Source organism: Microcaecilia unicolor, chromosome 4, assembly GCF_901765095.1.
Source record: "Microcaecilia unicolor chromosome 4, aMicUni1.1, whole genome shotgun sequence".
NCBI lineage: Eukaryota > Metazoa > Chordata > Amphibia > Gymnophiona > Siphonopidae > Microcaecilia > Microcaecilia unicolor.
This window is the reverse complement of record NC_044034.1, coordinates 241,568,212-241,593,141: the sequence shown is the minus strand read 5'-3', so window position 1 is coordinate 241,593,141 and position 24,930 is coordinate 241,568,212. Positions and strand designations below refer to the sequence as shown.

Genomic DNA, 24,930 nt, shown 5'->3' with positions numbered 1-24,930 from the left:
ATGGGTGTCCTCCAGCGATAATGGAAAAAAGAAAGGCGTCCCTGACGAGCACTTGGGCGACTTTACTTTGTCCATTTTTTTGTTATGACCAAGCGTCAAAAAGCGTGAAATGTCATACTCAGGTCCATCACAGCAGTATGCAGGTCCCTGGGAGGGGAGGTATGTGTGTGTCAGCGGAGGCATAGCGGAGGCATAGCGAAGGCGTGGATGTCCTTTCAAACATTTTGGACATCCTGAACTGCCCCCCCCCCTCCACAGGGACAGTCAAATTTCAGGGAAGTGGAGTGGAGGAATGGCCTAGTGGTTAGAGCACTAGTCTTGCAATCCAGAGGCAGCCAGTTCAAATCCCACTGCTGCTACTTGTGATCCAAAATCCAAATAAATAAAGGGGGTGTCAGAGGCATAGTAGGCATGGACATCATTCTCACAGAAACATCCACATTTTGGACGTCCTCAACTGCCATCGCAGGGACAGAGGCATAGTTGAAGGACGTCCTCAACTGCCGTTGCAGGGACGGAGGCATAGCGAAGGACATCCTTCACTCATACTCTAAAAAAAAAAAAAGTTCCTGACGAGCACTTACCGGTAGATGTTTTCACCTGGACTTGTACTTTTCTAAGGTTGTAGATGGCTATTATACGCGCATCTTGTCTGCATGTATGAAGCCGTCTTTGGCATGCGCAGAGCAGCCACGCATAACGCTTGGCTGCTCTGCACTGGCTTCCCCTCCTTAGGAAGGAAATCGTGTGCAAATGAGCTAACAGTGAGCAGCTCATTTGCATGCGATTTCCTTCATACATGCCCGTTTCTTTCCGGATCGGTAAGGGAAGGGCTTTTCCGTTCAGTTAGTGCATCAGTTAGTCCACTGCAGTGCCCCCTAGGGTGCCCGGTCGGTGTCCTGGCATGTCAGGGGGACCAGTGCACTATGAATGCTGGCTCCTCCCACGACCAGATGTGTTGGATTTGGTCGTTTTGAGTTGGGCATCCTTGGTTTCCATTATGCCCGAAAACCGGGGACGACCATCTCTAAGGTCGACCATCTCAACATTTATGTCGACCATCTCTAAGGTCAACCTAAATGTTGAGATTTGGGCGTTCCCGACCGTATTATCGAAACGAAAGATGGGCGCTTATCTTGTTTCGATAATATGGGTTTCCCCACCCCTTCGCGGGGACGTCCTGCGAGGACGTGTTCAGGAAAGCTTGGGCGGGGCGTTCGATTATGCCCCTCTTTGTATTCAAAAGAAATAGCTTGTTAATTTTAGAATTTAAACCCATAGATTCCTGGGTATTTAAACAGAACATCCATTGTTTTTCCCGTTGCAACAGCAGCCTGTCAATGTTGCCTGTACATGCTGAGGAAATAATTTGATCCAGGGCACAAAACATTTAAAATCATCGAAGGTGTGAGAACAGGAATGACAGTGTTGAATGAGAGGAGCCCCGGCTTCATGTGTAAAAACACTACATCGGTGTTCATTCATTCTGACATGAAGCGATCTTGTGGTTTTTCCTACATATAGTTTATTGCAGCTACAACAAAGCACATAACTACGTGATCAGAACTTCAAGTGGTTGTGGATCTCAGAAAAAATGTTGTGCCATCAAAAAAAATATATTGTGGAATTAGAAAAGGTACAGAGAAGGGCAACGAAAATGATAAAGGGGAATGGAACGACTTCCGTATAAGAAAAGGCTGAAACGGCTTGGGCTCTTCAGCTTAGAGAAAAGACAGCTGATGGGAGATATGATAGAGGTATATAAAATACTGAGTTGAGTGGAATGGGTAGACGTGAATCGCTTGTTTATGCTTTCCAAAAATACTAGGTCTGGAGGGCACACAATGAAGCTACAAAGTAGTACATTTAATCAGAGAAAATAGTTCTTCACTCAACATGTAATTAAATTCTGGAATTCATTGCCAGAGAATGTGGTAAAAGCAGTTAGCTTAGTGGGGGGGGTTAAAAAAGGTTTGGATAGCTTCCTAAAAGAAAAGTCCATAAGCCATTATTAAAATGGACTTGGGAAAATCCACTGCTTATATCTGGGATAAGCAGCATAAAATGTATTTTACTGTTTTGGGATCTTGCCAGGTACTTGTGACAATGGGACTAGATGCACTAATCAATCGTTAGAGCCCTTCCCTTACCGATTCCCTTAGCGAATCGGTAAGGAACGGGCATGCATCAAGGAATAGGAATGCAAATGAGCTGCTCGTTGTAGCTCACTTGCATTCTCTATTCCATCCTTAAACAGTCGGATAGTCAGCCGGTCGATCATGCGCAGAGCAGCCAAGCGTTATGCTGGCTGCTCTGCGCATGCCAAGGACGTCCTTTATGGACGTCCTTCACTATAAAAAAAACTCCCTCTAAAAAGACGTTCTTTTTACAGGCTACAAGCTAATGTACAGTTCAGAGGCAAAAGAATAAAAACTAACCTGACGATACGGAGGAGCCTTCCAGCTCAGAAAATCGGGACGTGAAGAGGACACAAATCAAAACTTTTTGGACGTGCTTCACTCAGCTCAGAGACCTGGAAGTAAGGGAGGGACATCCAAGTAAGTACAGTTGTGGCTGAGTGGTTAGAGCAGCGGTCTTGTAATCCAGAGGTGACGGGTTCAAATCCCACTAATAAGTTTGTTAAAAAAAGGGACGAACACTTGGATTTTTTTGCTAGTTTTTTAAGTTGTATGAAGTCTTTATTGAACATTTATCAAGAATGTGACGAGCACTTGGGCGGTTTTTTGGGTGGCGAGCACTTGGCCATTTTAGCCCCCCGATTTTTTTTTTTTTTTTTTTACCTTTTAATAATTTTCCAATCTCGTTAGATTTTCCAGCGTTTTCCAGGGTTAAGGCAATCGGAAAAGGTTAGTGCATCTCATTACAATAGGGTTTCTACACGATTTGCTCATCTACATTCCGTTTTCGTTAGCTGCTACCGTCGTCGGAAAAAAGTGTTTAGTGCATGCCAGGGTTTACTATTTGCTCGTTAATGGCTTGTTAAGGGCTCATTAAGTTTAGTGCATCTGGCCACTGTTGGAAACAAGCTACTGGGCTTGATGGACCTTCGGTCTGTCCCATTACGGCAACACTTATGAACTTATCAGCTGGATTAATGAACTCCAGCCCATCCAGCTTTGTCCCTGGTTCTCACTCCTTCATCTCATCTAGTATTACCCCTGTCTCTTCCTCTCCCCATCTCATCTAATATTGCCTGACTTTCTCGCTTGCCTGCCATCATGCTGCACCTTTTATTTCCTCCCTCTTGTGGCTACCACAAATACCAAAGAAGCACAGAACTGCTGCTTTCTTTACTCCAATACTTCTGTTTGCTTCCTCTTCCAGCCCTGCCTCCTCTGAAATAAATTTCCTCTTTCAGAAAGGCAGGTTGGCAGAAGAAGCAGTGGTGTGTGCAGAGAGCAGCAGTTCCACAAATCTTTGATATTTGTTTAGTGCCATAGACCGGTGGAGGGAGGAAATAAAAGCACAGCATGGAGCAGGCAGTACTGGAAGGCAGAGAGGATAGACGGGGCAATACAGAATGGGAGGGGAAGACAGAAAGAAAGGGGCAATATTAACATTGGCTGCACATACTGTAGCAGAACTTACAACATACTGTGCCGTACTTGGAGTATTAATTGATACTTAAGTAATATTAAGTAATACTTGGTTATTGTGTTCAGTTTTGGAGGCTATATCTTGCTAAAGACGTAAGACTGGAAGCGGTGCAAAGAAAAGCTACAAAAATGGTATGGGATTTGCGTTGCACACCATACGAGGAGATATTTGCCGACCTGAACATGTATACCTTGGAGGAAAGGAGAAACAGGGGTGACATGATACAGACATTCAATATTTGAAGGGTATTAATCCGCAAACAAACCTTTTCCAGAGACGGGAAGGTGGTAGAACTAGAGGACATGAATTGAGGTTGAAGGGGGGTAGACTCAGGAGTAATGTCAGGAAGTGGTAGATACGTGGAATGCCCTCCCACGGGAGGTGGTGGAATTGAAAACGGTAATGGAATTCAAACATGCGTGGGATAAACAGAAAGGAATCCTGTTAGAAGGAATAGAATCTATGGAATCTTAGCGGAGATTGGGTGGTGATGCCGGTAATTGGAGAGTAAAACCAACGCTGGGCGGACTTCTACAGTCTGCGCCCTGATCGTGGGTGAATAGATATAGAAGGGCTGGAGTGCAAATTTTAAGGGGCTGCGATGTTAGCTTCTGAACTTTTAGTACAGGAACAGTGCTGGGCAGACTTTTATGGTCTGTGTCCTCAGAAAGGCAGGGACAAATCAAACTCGGATACATATAAAGTATCACATACCATGTAAAATGAGTTTATCTTGTTGGGCAGACTGGATGGACCATTCAGGTCTTTATCTGCCTTCATTTACTATGTTACTATCAGGCTTATTTTCGAAAAAGAAGGACACCCATCTTTCAATACAAATCGGAAGATGGGCCTCCTCACAGGGTCACCCAAATCGACATAATCGAAAGCCAGTTTTGGGCGCCCCCAACTGCTTTCCGTCATGATAACGCCAATTTTCAAAAAAGGTTCCAGGGGAGATCCGGGAAATTATAGACCGGTGAGTCTGATGTCGGTGCCGGGGAAAATGGTAGAGGCTATTATTAAAAACAAACTTACAGAGCACATCCAAGGACATGGATTACTGAGACCAAGTCAGCATGGCTTTTGTGTGGGGAAATCTTGCCTGACCAATTTACTTCAATTCTTTGAAGGAGTAAACAAACATGTGGACAAAGGGGAGCCAGTTGATATTGTGTATCTGGATTTTCAAAGGCGTTTGACAAGGTACCTCATGAAAGGCTACAGAGGAAATTGGAGGGTCATGGGATAGGAGGAAATGTCCTATTGTGGATTAAAAACTGGTTGAAGGATAGGAAACAGAGAGTGGGATTAAATGGGCAGTATTCACAATGGAGAAGGGTAGTTAGTGGGGTTCCTCAGGGGTCTGAGCTAGGACCACTGCTAGTTGCTGATGACACAAAGTTATTCAAATTCGTTAACTCGCGACAGGATTGTGAAAAATTACAGAAGGACCTTACGAGACTGGGAGACTGGGCGGCCTGAATGCAGATGACGTTTAATGTGAGCAAGTGCAAGGTGATGCATGTGGGAAAAAAGAACCCAATTATAGCTACGTCATGCAAGGTTCCACGTTAGGAGTTACGGACCAAGAAAGGGATCTGGGTGTCGTCGTTGATAATACACTGAAACCTTCTGCTCAGTGTGCTGCTGCGGCTAGGAAAGCGAATCGAATGTTGGGTATTATTAGGAAAGGTATGGAAAACAGGTGTGAGGATGTTATAATGCCATTGTATCGCTCCATGGTGTTGACCGCACCTTGAGTATTGTGTTCATTCTGGTCACCGCATCTCAAGAAAGATATAGTAGAATTGGAAAAGGTGCAGCAAAGGGCGACTAAAATGATAGCGGGGATGGGACGACTTCCCTATGAAGAAAGACTAAGGAGGCTAGGGCTATTCAGCTTGGAGAAGAGACTGCTGAGGGGAGACATGATAGAGGTATATAAAATAATGAGTGGAGTGGAACAGGTGGATGTGAAGCGTCTGTTCACGCTTTCCAAAAATACTAGGACTAGGGGGCATGCGATTGAAACTACAGTGTAGTAAATTTAAAACAAACCAGAGAAAATATTTCTTCACCCAACGCATATTAAACTCTGGAATTCGTTGGCAGAGAACGTGGTGAAGGCGGTTAGCTTGGCAGAGTTTAAAAAGGGGTTACACTGTTTCCTAAAGGACAAGTCCATAAACCCACTACTAAATGGACTTGGGAAAAATCCCACAATTCCAGGAATAACATGTATAGAATGTTTTTACGTTTGGGAAGCTTGCCAGGTGCCCTTGGCCGGATTGGCCGCTGTCGTGGACAGGATGCTGGGCTCGATGGACCCTTGGTCTTTCCCAGTGGTGGCATTACTTATGTACTTATGGGGACGACCAAAATTCCCGGGGGTGTGACAAAGCGAAGGTGGGACTTGGGCGTGCCTAACACATGGGCGTCCTTGACCCATAATGAAAAAAAAAGGGCGTCCCTGACGAGCATTTGGATGACTTTACCTGGTCCAGTTTTCTTAGACCAAGGCACAAAAAGGTGCCCGAAATGACCAGATGACCACCGGAGGGAATTGGGGATCACCTCCCCTTACTCCCCAAGTGGTCACTAACCCCTCCCAACCTCAAAAAAGAACTTTAAAAATTTTTTGTGCCAGCCTCTATGCCAGCCTCAAATGTCATACTCAGGTCCATCGCAGTATGCAGGTCCCTGGAGAAGTTTTAGTGGGTGCAGTGCACTTCAGGCAGGGCGGACCCAGGCCTGTCCCCCTCCTACCTGTTACACTTGTGGTGGTAAATGTGAGTCCTCCAAAAACCCACCACAAACCCACTGTACCCACATCTAGGTGCCCCCTTCTCCCATAAAGACTATGGTAGTGGTGTACAGTTGTGGGTAGTGGGTTTTTGGGGGGCTCAGCACACAAGGTAAGGGAGCTATGTACCTGGGAGCTTTTTCTGAAGTCTACTGCAGTGCCCCCTAGGTTGCCCGGTTGGTGTCCTGGCATGTGAGGGGGGCCAATGCACTATGAATGCTGGCTCCTCCCACGACCAAAGGGCTTGCATTTGGTTATTTCCGAGATGAGCGTCCTTAGTTTCCATTATCGCCGAAAATCAGAAATGACCAAGTCTAAGGATGACCATCTCTAGGGACGACCTAAATGTCAAGATTTGGGCGTCCCCGACCGTATTATCAAAACGAAAGATGGATGCCCATCTTGTTTCGATAATACAGGTTTCCACGCCCCTTTCGATTATGCCCCTCTATGTATTGTTGTTTGAATACTTTTACTGCTTTAATTCAGGGGCGTAGCTACGGGTGGGCCCAGGCCCATCCAATTTCAGTCCAGGCCCGCCCAGCGCCAGCGCCCATTGCCGGCCACTGCTGCTTTTCCTGATGAGCAGCAGTGGCCGGCGCTACAAAAAGAAGAAGCGCTCAGCTGACTGAGCTGAGCGCCAACGCATCGCTAGGAAGAGAAAAAAATGTTTAAAAAAAAAACGTGGCACTGCAGGCAGCCTCGAAGCATTGGCTGCTGGCTCTGCAGGCTCCTTCCGTCTCTTACGTCACTGCCCCTGCTTCGCTACAGGGGCAGTATGTAAGAGACGGGAGGAGCCTGCACAGAGTCAGCAGCCAATGCTTCGAGGCTGCGTGCAGTGCCGCGTTTTTTTTAAAAACATTTTTTTCTCTTCCTTAGCGATGCGTTGGCGCTCAGCTCAGTCAGCTGAGCGCTTCTTCTTTTTGTAGCGCCGGCCACTGCTGCTCATCAGGAAAAGCAGCAGTGGCCGGCAATGGGAGCTTGGGGCTGGTGGGCCTGAATGGGAGAGGGAAAATGGATGGCAGGATGGGGGGAGAAAGAGGGAAAATGGAAGGATTGGGGAGAGAAAGAGGGAAAACAGATGCAGGAATGGGGTAGAAAGAGGGAAAACAGATGGAGGATGGCAGAGAAAGAGGGAAAACGGAAGGATGGGGAGAGAAAGAGTGAAGACGCTGGATGGAAGGGTAGGGAGAAAGAGGTGACACTGGATGGAAGGATGCAGAAAGAAAGAGGTGAGACTATTGGAAGGATGGGAGAGAGAGGGGAGACACTGTAAGGATGGGGAGATAAAGAGGAGAGGCTGCATGGAAAGGGGGAGTAGTGAAAGATTGGAGAATAAGAGGAAGGGGCATGGGGAGAACAAGGTGAGAAAAAGATGAAAAGCCATAGGTGATGAATGGACAAGAAACCCTGGCAAGAGAAAGACGAAGGAAAGCAGATCTAGAGACTGGGAGCAACACATGAGAAAAAGTAAAATGGCCATACAACAAAGGTAAAGAAAATAATTTTATTTTTAATTTAGGATAAAGTAATATGGGTGTTAATAAAGTTTCAGAGACCAATACTTTCTTCCTAGGTCAAGAGAGGATACCCGTAACAGCATTATACTGACCTGAGGCAGGAGGTTTTGGCCTCTGAAAGCTCACTGAAAAGGATTAGGCTATTAAATATATTGTCTGAAATCTGATGCACTGAACAGCACTTTACCGTGTGACAAATGCATCTGAGTGTGACTACATTTTGCTGGGGGGGGGGGGGGGGGGGGGGGGTAGAGAGAAAATTTTGTGCCCACCCACTTTGGGTTCAGGCCCACACCCAAAATTGGCAGTCTGGCTACGCCACTGCTTTAATTGTCTGTTGCCTATGTTCAATTTATTCTGGCTATACTCCACTTTGGGGTGAATTTTTCAGAAAGATAGTATATAAAGTCCTAATAAATAAATAAAGGCAAACACGGGATCAAGAAGGATAAAATTTCTGCAGAAAACAGATTGCATTCTGTAATCTGGACAAAAATTCAGTTCATGATGGCGAAGAGTATAGCTATTGAATTATACAACAGCTGTGAAATTGCTAACAGATTATACAAGCCTGCTAACAGTCAAATTACTCCTGTATCATTTTGTGAAATGTGTCATCACAACACGTTAGGGCAGTGGTCCTTCACTAATTTTAAGGTCAGGGTCAGTTTGAATTGAGAAAGCTGAAGGAGACGCCAAAATATTTCCCATGGTGAATGCCCGAGATACTACTTACCTTGCAAGTGACAATGATTAGAAGCCCACTGGTTAAACATTTCATTGGAGATATCCTCAATCGCAATGGTAGGCGTTTCCTTCCAAACGCACTCTCCTTCTTACTGAGAAATGCCTTGTCCTTCAAGCATGCAACCCTTCCCCCATCCAACTTCCTGCCTTAGGCTTGGGAACATAGGCAGAGAGTAAGTGAAAAAACCAGAATGATGATGGGGGCCATCCCAGAGGTCTCAGAAGCTTGGGGGTCATTGCCTCCAGGCCTTGCATTGAGAATACCTGGGGGCCAGATGTCATCAATGAAACGTAAACAACTGAAAACGTAAAAGTCATTACTGTTTTAGAAAAAACGATGGATGCACTAAAAAAACAAGTCGCACATGTTTGGTGCAGTATTCTAAAGTAGGATGCATCAAAGAATCATTAAACTGGTGTAATCCCTGCAAGCGGTAGAGGAAATGCATGCGCACTGCCCGCATTGCAAAAACGTCAAAATAAAACAAAAACAAAACAAACACGTCCTCTATGGACGGCCTTGCCTGCCCCGCCCCGACTGAGGTCGCCGCTGCTCCCCGCTCCCCCCTGAATAAAATCATGACTTTTCTAGGCAGCCTCGGGCCTTCCTCTCTCCCTCCCTTCCTCTCTTTCTGCTGTATTAGAAAAAAAAACAGCTCCTGCATCCTCCGCCCCCGTCCCCCGAGGGACGTCCTTTCCTCCTGGGCCCGCCCCCATCCGACGTAAGTAACCTACACAGGTTACTTACGTCAGACGGGGGCGGGCCCAGGAGTAAAGGAGGGATACCCGAGAGACCCGTGAAGAGGCATCGCTGTTTCTTCTTGCCCGTGCAGCGCCTTCACACAGAGGTGAGAGGCGCTGCAAGGGCCCGGTAAGAGGGGAGGGGGAGCGGCGGTGACGACGACCTCAGGAGAGGGCGGCGGGGGCTGGCACGGGTGGCGGAGGATGGCGGGAGGTGGAGCTGGGGGGAGATAGAGAGAGGAAGGGAGGGGGGCCAGGGCTGCTAAAAATTTGAGTTGCCATGCAGGGGGAAGCGGGGAGCAGCGGGATCTCGGGGCGGGGGGGGGCAAGGCCGTTCCATACAGGACGCTCCTGACGAGCGCCTTTGCCCCCTCCCAATCCTTTTTTTTCCTTTTATTTTAATGCAGGGGGAGCGGGGAGCCAGCAACGACCTCGGGCGTCAATAAAGGACCTCCAGACACGCATTTTGCCCCCTTCCGCAATTTTTTGTTTTGTTTTTACATTTAACTTTTTAGCCGAGCAGCCCCAACGAGAGGTACAACCTCTCGTTAAATTTTCCAGCAATTTCCACCGTTAAGGCAAGCGGAAAACTTTACTGCATCTCATTTCAATAGGGTTTCTACATGAATTGCTCATCTGCATTTCGTTTTCGTTAGCTGCTAGCGTTGTCGGAAAATGGCCTTTAATGCATGCTACAGTTAAAAATCTGTTCCTTAAAGGGTCGTTAAAGGCTCGTTAAAGGCTGTTTAGTGCATCTGGGCCTGGGTTAGGGAGTTTAGATGCCACACTTGATTACTTTATGGTCCTGGAACTAATGAGGGAGGGAGGTGGGGACTGCTTTGGTTTTCAGTGGAATTCAAGAGCTGGTTAAAGGGGTAACTATGGAGGGTCCACATGGCAATAGTGATCATAATGTAATCAAATTTATTAGCATCATGGAAGAAGAAGAATAAAATTAGAAGAAATAAAAGTACTACAGTAGCATGTCATTTAAAAAGGGAGACTATGATAAAATGAGGAAATTGTAACAAAACAACAGTAGCAGTTGCGAAGGTTAAAAGTATGCACGAGTTATGGAGCATGTTTAACAGCTAGAACAGTCCATACTGATGGGTTATCTCTCCCTATCATGGTGGTACAGCCAGGAACAATCCAGTATTCTAATGCCAAAGCTAAGAATTAATTAAGGGACCTTTCCTTCTCTGAGGACAAGCAGGCTGCATCATCACGCACAGGTCGTCGTCCGCGACGGCCCAGGAGCTCCGAAATTTAAAGAAAAACTTTTAAAAGTTCTAGAAGCAGCACGACGGGCGCGGAGACAACGCACCGCGCATGCGCGAGTGACTTCCCGCCCGCATGCTTCCCTCAGTTTCCTTTTCTCTGCTTCGCGAAGAGGGTTATTTTTCTGCCGCTCCTCGCGTTTTGTGGCCCAGGAGACGTCTTTTCGTCGCATTTACGCACTCCGATTTTTGTATTTTTTCGCTACCTTGTTTTCAAACAAAATAAAAAAAAATCCTTATTTTCATAGTTTTTCCACGTTTTCTAAGTTTCCTTTCTCCTCCGGTCGCAGCCACCTTTAGGCCGCCCGGTCGCGTGGCTTTTCCTGTTTTTTGTGCCTCTTCGTTGGCACCATCGAGTCGTTTGATTTTTCATCCGCTATTTTTCCTCCCGTGTCATCGAGCACTCCCAGCGGCTTCAAACGCTGTTCCCGCTGCAACCGGACCATCTCGTCGACCGATCCTCACGCCTGGTGTCTCCAGTGCCTCAGGCCCATCCATTTGCCAGCTTCGTATAAGCTTTGCAAATTGATGAAAAAAAGGACCCAGGTGGCTTGAGAGGCTCAGCGCGAGAAGCTTTTTTCAGATCGGTCCGGTCCTTCAACGTCGGCATCGACATCGGTACCGAGGTCATCGACATCGGCGTCGAGGGAAGCAGCATCGAGAGTCCAGGTAATGGCTGCCGAAAGACCTGTTACAGCTAGGAGCAGCGAGGCATCCGAGTGGATCTCCACCTGTCCTCGAGGCTTACTGCTATTCAGCCCCCCGGGACCGGCCCTGATTCGGACCCGGCCCCGAGGAGGTGTGAGGAGTCCACGTCCCTCATCGTACCAGGAGTGTCAATGACGGGCGTTGGGCGAAGGCTAAGAAGCATCACCATCGATCTCCTTCCCGTCACGGTACTGAGAGCGTCCGTGGAGCCGAGGGAGTCGGCACCTGAGAAGCGTTGGCACCGGGAGGAGCGCTCACCCTTCATTCAGGAGGGTGCCGACGCGTCGGTCGTCTGGCAGCCAGGTACCAGCTCTCGAATCTCATCTGATTCTGCACCAACTCCCGTACCGGCCCCACAGCTTGTTCCGATGGCAAGCCCTCGATGAGTTCTCCGGGCCATGCTTCCAGGCCTTCTGGAAGGGATGATGCATCCTTCTGCCTCGGTACCGCAGGTGCTTGCGCCTCCGGTACCTACTGCTGAGACGGCATCTGGCGCATCTCCTGCACGGAGGTCCCCGCCCTCGGTACCGCTTGCGGTGCCTGAGCCGGTTGCCACCCGGGTGGACTCTCCCTCGACGTCAGTGGAGGAAGCTTCGCCGGAGTCCAGGCAAGGATCCACTTCTCGACGCCCTTCATGAGGACATCGATCCTTGAGGTCGAGGCAGGCTCGGGTTCAGGCTGCTCTTCGAGAGATATTGTCCGATACCAAACAGGAGCACTCATGGATTGAGGAGGAAGACCCCAGATTTTTTTCGGAGGAAGAGTCTCAGGGGCTTCCATCTGATCCCACTCCGCCTATTGAGGTTAGACAATCTCCACCTGAGTGTTCTCCCTTTCATCTTTTGTGCGGGAAATGTCTAGGGACATTCCTTTTCCTATGGAGGCTGTGGATGAGCCCAGGGCTGAGATTTTGGAGGTCCTGGATTATCCTTCTCAACCAAAAGAGGTTGCAACAAGCCCCCTTGCACAATACACTCCGGGAAGTGATGCTGCGAAATTGGTCTTGCCCTCTGTCTAATTCAGTGGTCAACAAGAAGTCCGAATCCCAGTACAGAGTCCACGGTGAGCCTGTGATGGTGAAGGCCCAACTTCCTCACGATTCCATGGTGGTGGATTCTGCTCTCAGAAGATCCTAGGGACTATGCCCCGGCACCCCAGGGCAGAGAGTCTAGGACCTTGGATTCTTTTGGGAGGCGTACGTATCAGACCGGAATGTTTGCGGCCAAGATTCAAACATACCAGCTGTACACCAGCATCCACTTACGGAACTCGATAAAGCAACTGTCCAGTTTGGTTGAAGCTCTCCCTCCTGAGCTTGCCAAACCTTTTCACCAGGTGGTCAGGCAGCAGAAGGCGTGTCGCAAATTCCTGGCCAGGGGAACTTTTGATTCTTTTGATGCTACATCCCGGGTGGCTGCTCAAGGTATTGTGATGCGCAGACTCTCCTGGCTGCGTGTCTCGGACCTAGATCAGAAGACCCAGCACCGAATGGCAGATGTTCCTTGCCGGGGGAACAATCTTTTTGGAGAGAAGGTTGAGGATATGGTTGATTACCTCAAGAAGCACCATGATGCTATGGATCCTCTCGCCCGCCAGACGCCTTCTGCTACTACCTCCTCTTCTAGGAGGTTTTTTGGAGGGAGGAGGAGTGCTCCCTATTCCTCTAATAGGCATAGGTACACTCCTGATTCCCAACAGCCTGTTCAGGCTCACCCCCAGCAGGCCCACTCTCATCAGCGGCGTGCACCTCAGGCCCCTCTGGCTCCCCAGCAAAAGCAAGGGACGAGCTTTGACTGGCTCCAGAGCAGCATAGCCGACATCAAAGTGTCTGTACCGGACGATCTTCCTGTCGGAGGGAGGCTTATATTTTTTCACCAAAGGTGGCCTCTCATAACCTCCGACAGGTGGGTTCTTCAAATAGTCCGGTCCGGATACGCTCTCAATCTGGAATCAAAGTCTCCAAATTGTCCTCCGGGAGATCAATCTTTCAGTTCCCGGCACAAGCAGGTACTTGCAGAGGAACTCTACGCCCTTCTTAGCGCCAGTGCGGTCGAGCCTGTTCCACCCGGGCAAGAAGGGCAGGGATTCTATTCCAGAAAAGAAAACGGGGGATGCGTCCCATCCTAGACCTAAGGTCCCTGAACAAATATCTGGTCCGAGAAAAGTTCAGGATGCTTTCCCTGGGCACCCTTCTTCCCGTGATTCAGGAAAAAGATTGGCTATGCTCTCTATACTTAAAGGACGCCTACACTCACATTTCGGTGCTCCCAACTCACAGGCAGTACCTTTGATTTCGTCTGGGAGCTCAGCATTTTCAGTACTGTGTGCTGCCTTTTGGTCTCGCCTCTGCACCCAGAGTCTTCACAAAGTGCTTGGCAGTGGTTGCAGCATCGCTGCGCAGACTGGGAGAACATGTGTTCCCTTATCTCGACGATTGGCTAGTGAAGAGCACCTCGGAGGCAGGGGCTCTACGATCCATGCAGATTACTATTCAGTTGCTCGAACTACTGGGGTTTGTCATCAACTATCCCAAGTCCCACCTGATTCCCGTACAGAAATTGGAATTCATAGGAGCTCTGTTGAACACACAGACGTCTCGCGCTTATCTTCCCCAGGCACGGGCGGACAACCTCCTGGCCCTCGTGTCCTCAGCTTGAGCATCCCAACAGATCACAGCTCGGCAGATGTTGAGACTTCTGGGCCACATGGCCTTCACAGTTCATGTGACACCCATGGCACGTCTACGCATGAGATCGGCTCAGTGGACCCTAGCCTCCCAGTGGTGTCAGGCTACGGGGGATCTAGAGGATGTCATCCATCTTTCCACCGAATTTTGCAATTCCCTTCACTGGTGGACCATTCGCTCCAATCTGACCTTGGGACGCCCATTCCAAATTCCTCAGCGGCAAAAAGTGCTGACGACGGATGCATCCCTTCTGGGGTGGGGAGCTCATGTGGATGGGCTCCACACTCAAGGAGTTTAGTCCTTCCAGGAAACGCATCTTCAGATCAACCTCTTGGAATTGCGAGCGATCTGGAATGTGCTAAAGACTTTCAGAGATCGGCTGTCCACCAAGTTATCCTAATTCAGACAGACAGTCAGGTTGCTATGTATTATACCAACAAACAGGGGGGCACCGGATCTCGCCCTCTGTGTCAGGAAGCCATCTGGATGTGGCTTTGGGCGACTCAGCACGGTATGCTTCTCCAAGCCACATATCTGGCAGGCCTTCTCCAAGCACATATCTGGCAGGCGTAAACAACGGCCTGGCCGACAGGTTGAGCAGGATCATGCAACCTCACGAGTGGTCTCTGAACATGGACGTTGTCCGCAAGATCTGCCGAGCGTGGGGCACCCCTTCGGTGGATCTTTTTGCTACTCAGTACAATCACAAAGTTCCTCAATTCTGTTCCAGGCTCCAGGCCCATGGCAGGCTAGCGTCAGATGGCCTTTCTCCTTCATTGGGGGACGGGTCTCCTGTATGTGTATCCTCCCACTCAGGCAAGACCGCAGAACCATGATTCTGATAGCGCCTTTTGGCCTTATCCAGATTTTGTTCCCTCTTCTTCTGGACTTGTCCTCCGAAGAACCGTGGAGATTGGACTGTTTTCCGATCCTCATCACTCAGAACGCGGGGTCACTTCTACTACTACTACTATTTAGCATTTCTATAGCGCTACAAGGCATACGCAGCGCTGCACAAACATAGAAGAAAGACAGTCCCTGCTCAAGAGCTTACAATCTAATAGACAAAAAATAAATAAAGTAATCAAATCAATTAATGTGAACGGGAAGGAAGAGAGGAGGGTAGGTGGAGGCGAGTGGTTACAAGTGGTTATGAGTCAAAAGCAATGTTAAAGAGGTGGGCTTTCAGTCTAGATTTAAAGGTGGCCAAGGATGGGGCAAGATGTAGGGGCTCAGGAAGTTTATTCCAGGCGTAGGGTGCAGCGAGACAAAAGGCGCGAAGTCTGGAGTTGGCAGTAGTGGAGAAGGGAACAGATAAGAAGGATTTATCCATGGAGCGGAGTGCACGGGAAGGGTGTAGGGAAGGACGAGTGTGGAGAGATACTGGGGAGCAGCAGAGTGAGTACATTTATAGGTTAGTAGAAGAAGTTTGAACAGGATGCGAAAACGGATAGGGAGCCAGTGAAGGGTCTTGAGGAGAGGGGTAGTATGAGTAAAGCGACCCTGGCGGAAGATGAGACGGGCAGCAGAGTTTTGAACCGACTGGAGAGGGGAGAGGTGACTAAGTGGGAGGCCAGCAAGAAGCAGATTGCAGTAGTCTAAACGAGAGGTGACAAGGGTGTGGATGAGGGTTTTGGTAGAGTGCTCAGAAAGAAAGGGGCGGATTTTACGGATGTTGTAAAGAAAGAAACGACAGGTCTTGGCAATCTGCTGGATATGAACAGAGAAGGAGAGAGAAGAGTCAAAGATGACCCCAAGGTTTCGAGCTGAGGAGACAGGGAGAATGAGAGAGCCATCAACAGAAATAGAAAACGGGGGGAGCGGGGAGGTGGGTTTGGGGGGGGGGGGGGGGGGGGGAAATGAGAAGCTCGGTTTTGGTCAGATTTAATTTCAGGTGGCGTTGAGACATCCAGACAGCAATGTCAGACAAGCACGCTGAAACTTTGGTTTGAATGCAAGGTGAGATATCAGGAGTAGAAAGGTAGATTTTGGGAGTCATCAGCATAGAGATGGTAGGAAAAGCCATTGGGATGAGATTAATGAACCAAGGGAAGAAGTGTAGATAGAAAAGAGGAGGGGACCAAGAACAGAACCCTGAGGTACGCCGACAGGCAGAGGGGATAGAAGTAGAAGAGGATCCACCAGAGTGAACACTAAAGGTGCGGAGGGAGAGGTAGGAAGAGAACAGGAAAGGACAGAGCCCTGGAATCCAAGTGAGGACAGGGTATCGAGAAATATGCTGTGATCGACAGTGTCAAAGCAGCGGAAAGATCAAGAAGAATGAGGATGGAATATTGACCTCTGGATTTAGCCAGTAATAGGTCATTGGAGACTTTAGTAAGCCGCAGTTTAGGTTGAGTGGAGAGGGCGAAAACCAGATTGTAGTGGGTCAAGAATAGCATGTGAGGAGAGAAAATCAAGGCAGCGGCGGTGAACAGCACGCTCAAGTAATTTGGAGAGAAAAGGAAGGAGGGAGATGGGTCAGTAATTAGAGGGACAAGTAGAGTCGAGTGAAGGCTTCTTAAGGAGAGGTGTGGACCACAGCATGTTTAAAGGCAGCAGGGACAGTCGCAGTGGAAAGTGAGAGGTTGAGAATGTGACAGATAAAAGGAATAAGAGCAGGAGACATGGCATTAAGAAGGTGGGTGGGAATGGAATCAGAGGAACAGGTGGTACATTTTGAGGAAGAAAGGAGAAGTGTAGTTTCCTCAATAGTAACTTCAGGAAAGGAGGAAAGGGAATGAGGGGAAGGAGAGAAAGGGGAACGGACTAGTGGAGGGAGAGGTGGTGAGGTAGAGAAAGCAAGGTTTATCTTTTGAACCTTGTTGTGAAAGAATTCAGCAAGGGTCTGAGGAGATAATGAAGGGGGAGTTGGGGGAGGGGGCACCTTGAGGAGAGAGTTCAATGTGGTGAAGAAAAGTCAAGGATTAGAGCCAAGAGAGTTGGTCAGTTGGATATAATAATCCTGTTTGGCACGTAAAAGAGCAGATTGGAAGGAGGTCAGCATGAACTTAAAGTGTAAGAAATCAGCAAGGGCCCGAGATTTCCGCCAGAGGCGTTCGACGGAGCGGGTACAGGAACGTAGGTAGCGGATATTAGAAGTCAGCCAAGGTTGGGGTTTTGTACGCCTTACAGGGCGGGTCATCAAAGGTGCAAGAGTGTCTAAGGCAGAGGATAGAGTATTGTTGTAAGAAGAAACAGCCTCGTTGACAGACGTGGATGGTGCCACAGTAGAGAGGAGGTTTGAAACTTGGGAGGATAGAGATGAAGGGTCAATATCGTGAAGATTCCTAGATAAATTAGATAAGATAGGACGGGACTGGGGGGGAGGAGATTTAAGTATGAAAGTTATAAGATGGTGATCAGAGGAGGGAAGATCAGAGGCAAGGAAACTAGAGGGTGAACAGTTGAAAGAGAAGATGAGATCAAGACAGTGACCATTTTGATGAGTGGGGGAGGTGGAGCATAGTTGGAGATTAAAGGAGGACGTTAAAGCGAGTAACTTGGAAATATAAGAGTTGGAAGGATTATTAGCAGGAATATTAAAGTCACCAAGGATGAGAGAGGGGGAGGAAGGATCATGGAAGAAGGCAAGCCAGGCGTCAAAGTCACTGAGAAAGGATGAAAGGGACTTATCAGGGGGACGATAAATGACCGCTATTCGAAGAGGCAGAGGAGAGAAAAGGCGGATAGAGTGGACTTCAAAGGGGGAAAAACAGTGAGATTGAGGTGGAAGAAGGGGTTGAAATCTGGAGGAGGGAGAGAGAAGTAGTCCAACACCGCCCCCACGGCCAGCAGGGCGAGGAGTATGTGAAAATAGATTACCGCCATGGCACAGGGCTGCGACTGAAGCAGAGTCATCAGGGCAGAGCCAGGTTTCTGTTATGGCGAGCAGATGGAGGTGATGCGAGATAAAGAGGTCCTGGATATAGGCGAGTTTGTTACAGATAGAGCGGGCATTCCATAGGGCGCAAGAGAAGGGCAGAGAAGAGGAGGGGAGTAGAGCAATAGAGATGAGGTTAGAGAGGTCGTAGTGAGATCTGTAGAGTTGGGATAATAGTTGGTGAGGGAGGCCAGGATTGGGATTGGCTGAGAGTAAGAGAAGGAGTAAAAGAGAGCGGAGGAGAGTAGGAGAGGTGTGGCCACAAAGGCGTCGAAGGCGAGAGGTATTTAGGTGGAATGAGGAAGGCAAAATGGACGGAAGAATGAGGCGGAGATTAAAAGCCAAGAGGGAGGAAGAGGGTAGGAGAGAAGGTGAGGTGATGAAGTCGATGGATGGGCAGTGAGTTCCTGTAGAGGTAGGGGGTGAGGGAAAAGATTAGGAAGGGACAGGGCTAGGAAGAGAATGTGAATAGGGGCCATAAATGACTGAGGTACTTAGCACACTGGAAGAAGATTAGATGTAAAGAGAAAAATGGCGCCCTGGCACCTAAGAGCGGCCGGCCCTGAAGTGGATCGGAGTGGACCTGGGTGTCACCCCGGAGAAGGCTATAAGGATATGCAGATGAGCTGCAAGTCCTCCACAGCACCTGAAAGGCAGCCGGTGGTAGAGCTGGGCACCTCTCAGCTGAGGAAAGGTTACCAGGGGTTAGGCCGAAGCCAGCATTCTCCCACTGAGGGTCGCCTGATCCTAGCAAAAGCACCTGGAAACTCTGTGCACTTGGAGCGAAGGCCCTGGGAAGATCGGGGTGGAACTGGAGGTCACCCCGGATACAGCTGTGAGGAAATGCAGAAGGGCTGCAAGTCCTCCACAGCACATGGTGGGAACGCTGGGCACCTAGAGCGGAGGCCCTGAGTGGATCGGAGTGGACCTGGGTGTCACCCCGGAGAGGCTGTAAGGATATGCAGATGAGCTGCAAGTCCTCCACAGCACCTGAAAGGCAGCTGGTGGTAGAGCTGGCACCTCTCAGCTGAGGAAAGGCTTACCCAGGGGTTAGGCCGAAGCCAGCATTCCTCCCCCTGAGGGTCGCCTGCATCCCAACCTCCAGTCTCTGGCTCTCCACGGCCTGGATGTTGAGAGCTTAGAAGTTGCCTCTTTAGGCCTTTCAGAGGGTGTCTCCCGAGTCTGCTTGCTTCCAGGAAAGATTCCACGAAAAGGAGTTATGGTTTTAAATGGAGGAGGTTTGCCGTCTGGTGTGACAGCAAGGCCCTAGACCCTTTCTCTGTCCTACACGGACCCTGCTTGAGTACCTTCTACACTTGTTGGAGTCTGGTCTTAAGACTAACTCAGTAAGAGTTCACCTCAGTGCACTCAGTGCTTATCATCACCGTGTAGAAGGTCAGCTATCTCTGGACAGCCTTTAGTTGTTCGCTTCATGAGAGGTTTTGCTTTTGTCAAAGCCCCCTGTCAAACTTCCACCAGTGTCATGGGATCTCAACGTTGTTCTCACCCTGCTGATGAAACCTCCTTTTGAGCCACTGAATTCCTGCCATCTGAAGTACTTGACCTGGAAGGTCATTTTCTTGGTGGCTGTTACTTCAGCTCATAGAGTCAGTGAGCTCCAAGCCCTGGTAGTTCATGCTCCCTACATTAAATTTCATCTTAACAGGGTAGTTCTCCACACTCATCCTAAGTTCCTGCCGAAGGTAGTGTCGGAGTTCCCTCTGAACCAGTCAATTGTCTTGCCAACATTTTTCCCGTCCGCATATCCGCCCTGGTGAGGACAAGTTGCATACCTTGGACTGTAAGAGAGCATTGGCCTTTTACGTGGAGCGGATGAAGCCCTATAGACAGTCCGCCCAGTTTGTTTCTTCTGATACCAACAGGATGGGGTTGCCATCGGAAAACGCACAATCTCCAATTGGCTAGCAGATTGCATTTCCTTCACTTATGCCCAAGCTGGGCTGACTCTGGAGGGTCATGTCACGGCTCATAACGTTAGAGCCATGGCTGCGTCAGTGGCTCATCTAAAGTCAGCTTCCTTTTGAAGAGATTTGCAAGGCTGCAACGTGGTCATCAGTCCACAAATTCACATCTCACTACTGCCTTCAGCAGGATACCCGATGCGACAGTCGGTTTGGGCAGTCAGTGCTTCAGAATCTGTTTGGGGTTTAGAATCCAATGCCACCCTCCTAGGCCCATTTCTGTTCTGTTCCAGGCTGCACTCTCACTTAGTTGTGTTGTTTTTCAGGTCAATCTCAGTTATGTCCTCGCCATTGCGAGGCCAATTGACCATTGTTCATTGTTCTGAGTGAGCCTGGGTGCTAGGGATACTCCATACGTGATGATGTCCAGCCTGCTTGTCCTCGGAAAAAATGAAGATACTTACTGTAGCAGGTATACTCCGAGGACAGCAGGGTGGACATCATCACAACCCTCCCTCCTCCCCCTTTGGAGTTGTTCTTTGCTTGTATTTAACTGAGGGAAAGCGCACGGGCGTCGCAGGCGGAAGTCACTTGCGCATGCGCGGTGCATTGTTACCCGCGCCGTCACGCTGCTTCTAGAACTTTTTTAAGTTTTTCTTTAAATCCGGAGTTCCTGGGCTGTCGCGGACGACGACCCATGCGTGATGATGTCCAGCCTGCTGTCCTTGGAGCAATACCTGCTACAGGTAAGTATCTTCATTTTACTGCAGTAATGAATTTTGTTTCATTACCCAAAACATTTTTTGGGGAGATATACCAAGGGCAAGATTAAAGGCGTAGGCAAACTAGGCACGCCAAGGATCTACATATTTAAGGGGCATTCCCAGATGTGCTAATTCAATGACTCCAAAGGCAGATTTTTGCCCTGGTAAGTAGCTGCTGGCAGAAAGTGGAGGAGGTGACCAGGACCAGGTGTGCTTCAATCAGCAGGAGAATTCAGCAAGTAGTGCTTCTGTCTACTGCTTTCTCCTCTGTCAGCTTTCCTTTGTCATCAAAACCACTTGAGACATTGAAAGGCCCTTTTACTAAGGTGCGCTGAAAAATGGCATGCGGGTAGTGTAGGTGCGGGTTTTGGGCATGTGCAATCCATATTTCTGTGCGCCTGTAAAAAAGGCCTTTTTAAAAAGTTTTGCCGAAAATGGATGTGCCGCAAAATGAAAATTGCTGCGCGGCCATTTTGGGTCTGCAACCTTACCACCAGCCATTGACCTAGTGGTAAAGACTCGCACGGCTAACCAGGAATTAATGGCCTACGCGTGTCAAATGCCACTTGGCGCTCGTCCAATACACGCGTCCGACAAATAAAAATTATTTTTCAGGTGCGTGTATTGGACGCGCGCCAAAAATGAAATTTCCACAAGAGCCATGTAGTAGCCAGGTGGTAACTCCATTTTGGTGTGTGTTGGACGTGCGTAGATACTTCCGTGGCTTAGGTAAAAGGGTCATGACTTTTAAAAATGTATTTATATTATAAAGGGGTCCCCAAGGTGCTTGTTTTGTTTAGGAACCAAGGGTTAATCTGCTCTGGGTTTGCCAGAAAGTAAACATATCTGTAGAAAATTCACTGATGGAAGTTTTGCAATTCGTGTTTTGCTCCATCACCACTACGTTTCTCTCTAAGCTAAACATTAAATTCTTATTTTTTATTTGCTGTGCTTGTAGGTATCGAAAAGGTGCCAGTGGTTTTGGTTGGTAACAAAGTGGACTTGGAAAGTGAGAGAGAAGTATCATCCAACGAAGGTCGAGCCTTGGCGGAAGAGTGGGGCTGCCCTTTTATGGAGACCTCAGCTAAGAGTTAAAAACAATGGTGGATTGAGCTCTTTGCGGAAATAGTTAGACAAATGAACTATGCGGCTCAGCCAGATAAAGATGACCCTTGCTGTTCTACCTGTAATATACAATAGCATTCATAAAAGATAAAACTTTATATGCGCACATCGTTTGCCAAGTTTGTCTCAGCTGGTAAAATAAAAGTATCTCCTTCATCGCCTTGTTTATAAAATACAATGAAGTACATCTGAACATGAAGTAGAACTTTACCTGCAGATGTAGATATGGTCTTTATCTGCCGTCATTTTACTATGTGTGAACGGTCTGTTTATTTCTCTATGTGAGCCAACAGCTCCAACACGTATCCTATTTGATCTAAAGTGGATCCTTGTTGAAATGAATAATAGTTGGATTATGTTAAACTACAGAACTAATGACAAAGCCACATGAGGAATTTTGGACATTTATGTGAGTGGCAGACTATTTTGTACTGATCACGAAATTTGAAACAAAAGAAGAATCTGGTCATTGATGCCCAAACCTTATTTATATAATCCATTTTCTCAGTTACGTATACAGATTTCAATGGAGCTGCTAATAGTACCAGACTGATACCATTAGGATGTAATTCTTTTCAAAATTTATATTCATTTTCTCTCTCCTGGGAAATAAGACAACATTCTATCAATTGAAAATCATCAAAGAGATGAAGCATAGTTTTTTTGTAACAAAGTGAACAAATATACGGTATGTTCTACGTGTAGTGTTTAATATTAGATGCTGAACATGGAGGATTATTGCTATATTTTTATCTTTAATAAAGTAAAAGGTAGCAACTATGATACAATATAGCTGCTGGCCTTGCTAATGAGAAAAATTTCAGTACATTAGCTCGAACCATCTTGTATGGAAAAGTAAGCCATGTTGCAGCCAGATGTTCCCTTTTCTCAGAAGCCTCATAGGGCAGTGCGAACATCCGGCATTTTAAGTTCACCGACAACAGAAAAACTTCATTATTGCCTCTTAAGGGCTACAATTTTTTGGTGTGATTCCCTGCATAACATTTTTTTGGAAACCCACATTTGCTACTTCATGCCTTTTGATGTTGGCAACAGTTTTCTAATACCCTATAATTGTCTGGAAAAAAAATAGCTGAGAGCTGAAATATAACATATTTTACAAGGGTAGAATATTTTATTTTTCTGTCATGCTTGACATGCTATACATAAGTTGTTATATAGTAACGATGTGCAGATTACTAAAGTGGAAAAAGAGTTGTAGTGAATCCATGACTTTGAATGGTGTTCAAGATCTGGCATTTAAATTTTCATAGCAGAGATAATAGATATATCATTTGCATGACCAGTGGTGTATTCAAAAATCTTAAGTTAAGCATAGGAGTTTCAGCGGAAAGTTTAAGTACTAAATGCTAGAAAGAGTGTATGATGATCAACTAACCGTTCAGATTGCAAGATTTTTGAGCCTGTAGTCTAGAAAACATACATTTTACTAGTTTCTATAAATATTGTCTTAGTAGTGGATTAGTTCATGTGCATAAGTGAGTGAAAAGAAGTCTGTGAATGTATTCTATCAGCAAGATTATTTTATTAAGACTCGGGTTCTGGGATGTTTGCACCTCATCAAAGTAGACAACGACCGTATACTCAAACTTTCATTGAGAAATGACTTTGCTTTTATCTTCAAATATAATTTTAATGTACATTTTTTAAATATAAACCAGCTTTGCATACATTTAACCATTTAAAGTTTATAAGATAGTTCAGTGTGCAGCAGTTGGTAGAAATAATGAACTAGAAATGGCCAAAGCTACCACAGAATTAATCTGTGCCTAAGTTTTAGAACTTAAGAGTTGTGGTATTCAGGGGAACAGAGAAAGGATGGTGGATGTACCACTCATGAGCCTTTCAGAATTGCTTACATGCAATTAGTTTTTGTTATTTCCTTATTCTTCAATAAATCTTGCACCTTATTGATTCAAAACAGCAGCCATTAATATATGGAACCTTTGTTCACTAAACTCATTATTCTCCACAGAGTTTACATGGACGATAGTTGGCACTTCTGTCAATTTTGAGATAAACACCAGATTAGGGTTTTTCAGACCAAGCCTCGGGAAACCCCAAGCCAGTCTGGTTTTCAAGATATCCACAATGAATATGCATGAAATATATCTGCACACATTAGAGACAACAATGCAAATTAACTCATGCGTATTTATTGTAAATATCTTGAAATACAGACTGGCTTGGGTTTCCCTGAGGACTGGGTTGGGAAACACTACACTTGATAGTGGATGCCAGCATTAATCCTGGTTAATAAACTGGCTGCTAACTCATCAGGCAGGACATGATATAACTAGAGCAAAATAAATATTAAGATCTTAACAAAAGAAGCATATTTTCCTTGACAGTGCTTAAAGTTCCTGGTGAAAATACACTTTGGGCCCTGTTTACTAAGGTGCACTAGCTTTTTTAGCGCTTGCTAATGCTAGAGACACCCACAGGAATATATGGGTATCTCTAGCGTTAGTGTGTGCTAATTTTTAGCACACACTAAAAATGCTAGCGTGCCTACAGCGTAGCTCAGTAAACAGGGCCCTTCGTCTAGTATACATCAATAAAATGGCCTACTAGTGTTATAGATGTTTTGCTGGAGTTTCAAATTTTTATGAAACAAATATATAATTTCGCACAGATAGACTTCCACAAATTAAAAGCGTAGGAGTCCTTTTACTAAGGTGCACTAATGGATTTAACACACAATAACAAGTTATTGTGCATTAAATGCTAAGAAGCCTATCCAGCTTATTTCGAAAGAGAAGAGCACTCATCTTTCGACACAAATCGGGAGATGGGTGCTCTTCTCTCTGGGGCGCCCAAATCGGCATAATCGAAAGCCGATTTTGGGCACCCTCAACTGCTTTCCGTCGCAGGGATGGCGAACGTTTCAGGGGGCGTGTCGGAAGAGTAGCAAAGGCAGGACAGGGGCGTGCCTGGGTGTGCTTAAGAGATGGGCATCCACAGCCGATAATGGAAAAAAGAAGGGTGGCCCAGATGAGCATTTAGTCCACACACACTTGATCCCTTTTTTTTTTCGCGACCAAGCCTCAAAAAGTGCCTGAACTGATCAGATGACCACTGGAGGGAATCGGGATGACCTCCCTGACTT

The 24,930-nt window shown here is 47.2% G+C and overlaps 1 protein-coding gene across 1 annotated transcript in view; it reads left to right on the top strand.

Annotated features, from left to right (window-relative positions):
- Nucleotides 1-24,214, top strand: part of RAP2A (RAP2A, member of RAS oncogene family) — a 59,100-nt gene extending 34,886 nt beyond the window's left edge. The window contains 2 exon segments of the mRNA XM_030201359.1: nt 15,233-15,242; nt 21,645-24,214. Coding sequence (XP_030057219.1) covers nt 15,233-15,242; nt 21,645-21,875 — 241 coding nt within the window. The 3' untranslated portion in view covers nt 21,876-24,214.
- The last annotated feature ends 716 nt before the right edge of the window (nt 24,215-24,930 follow it).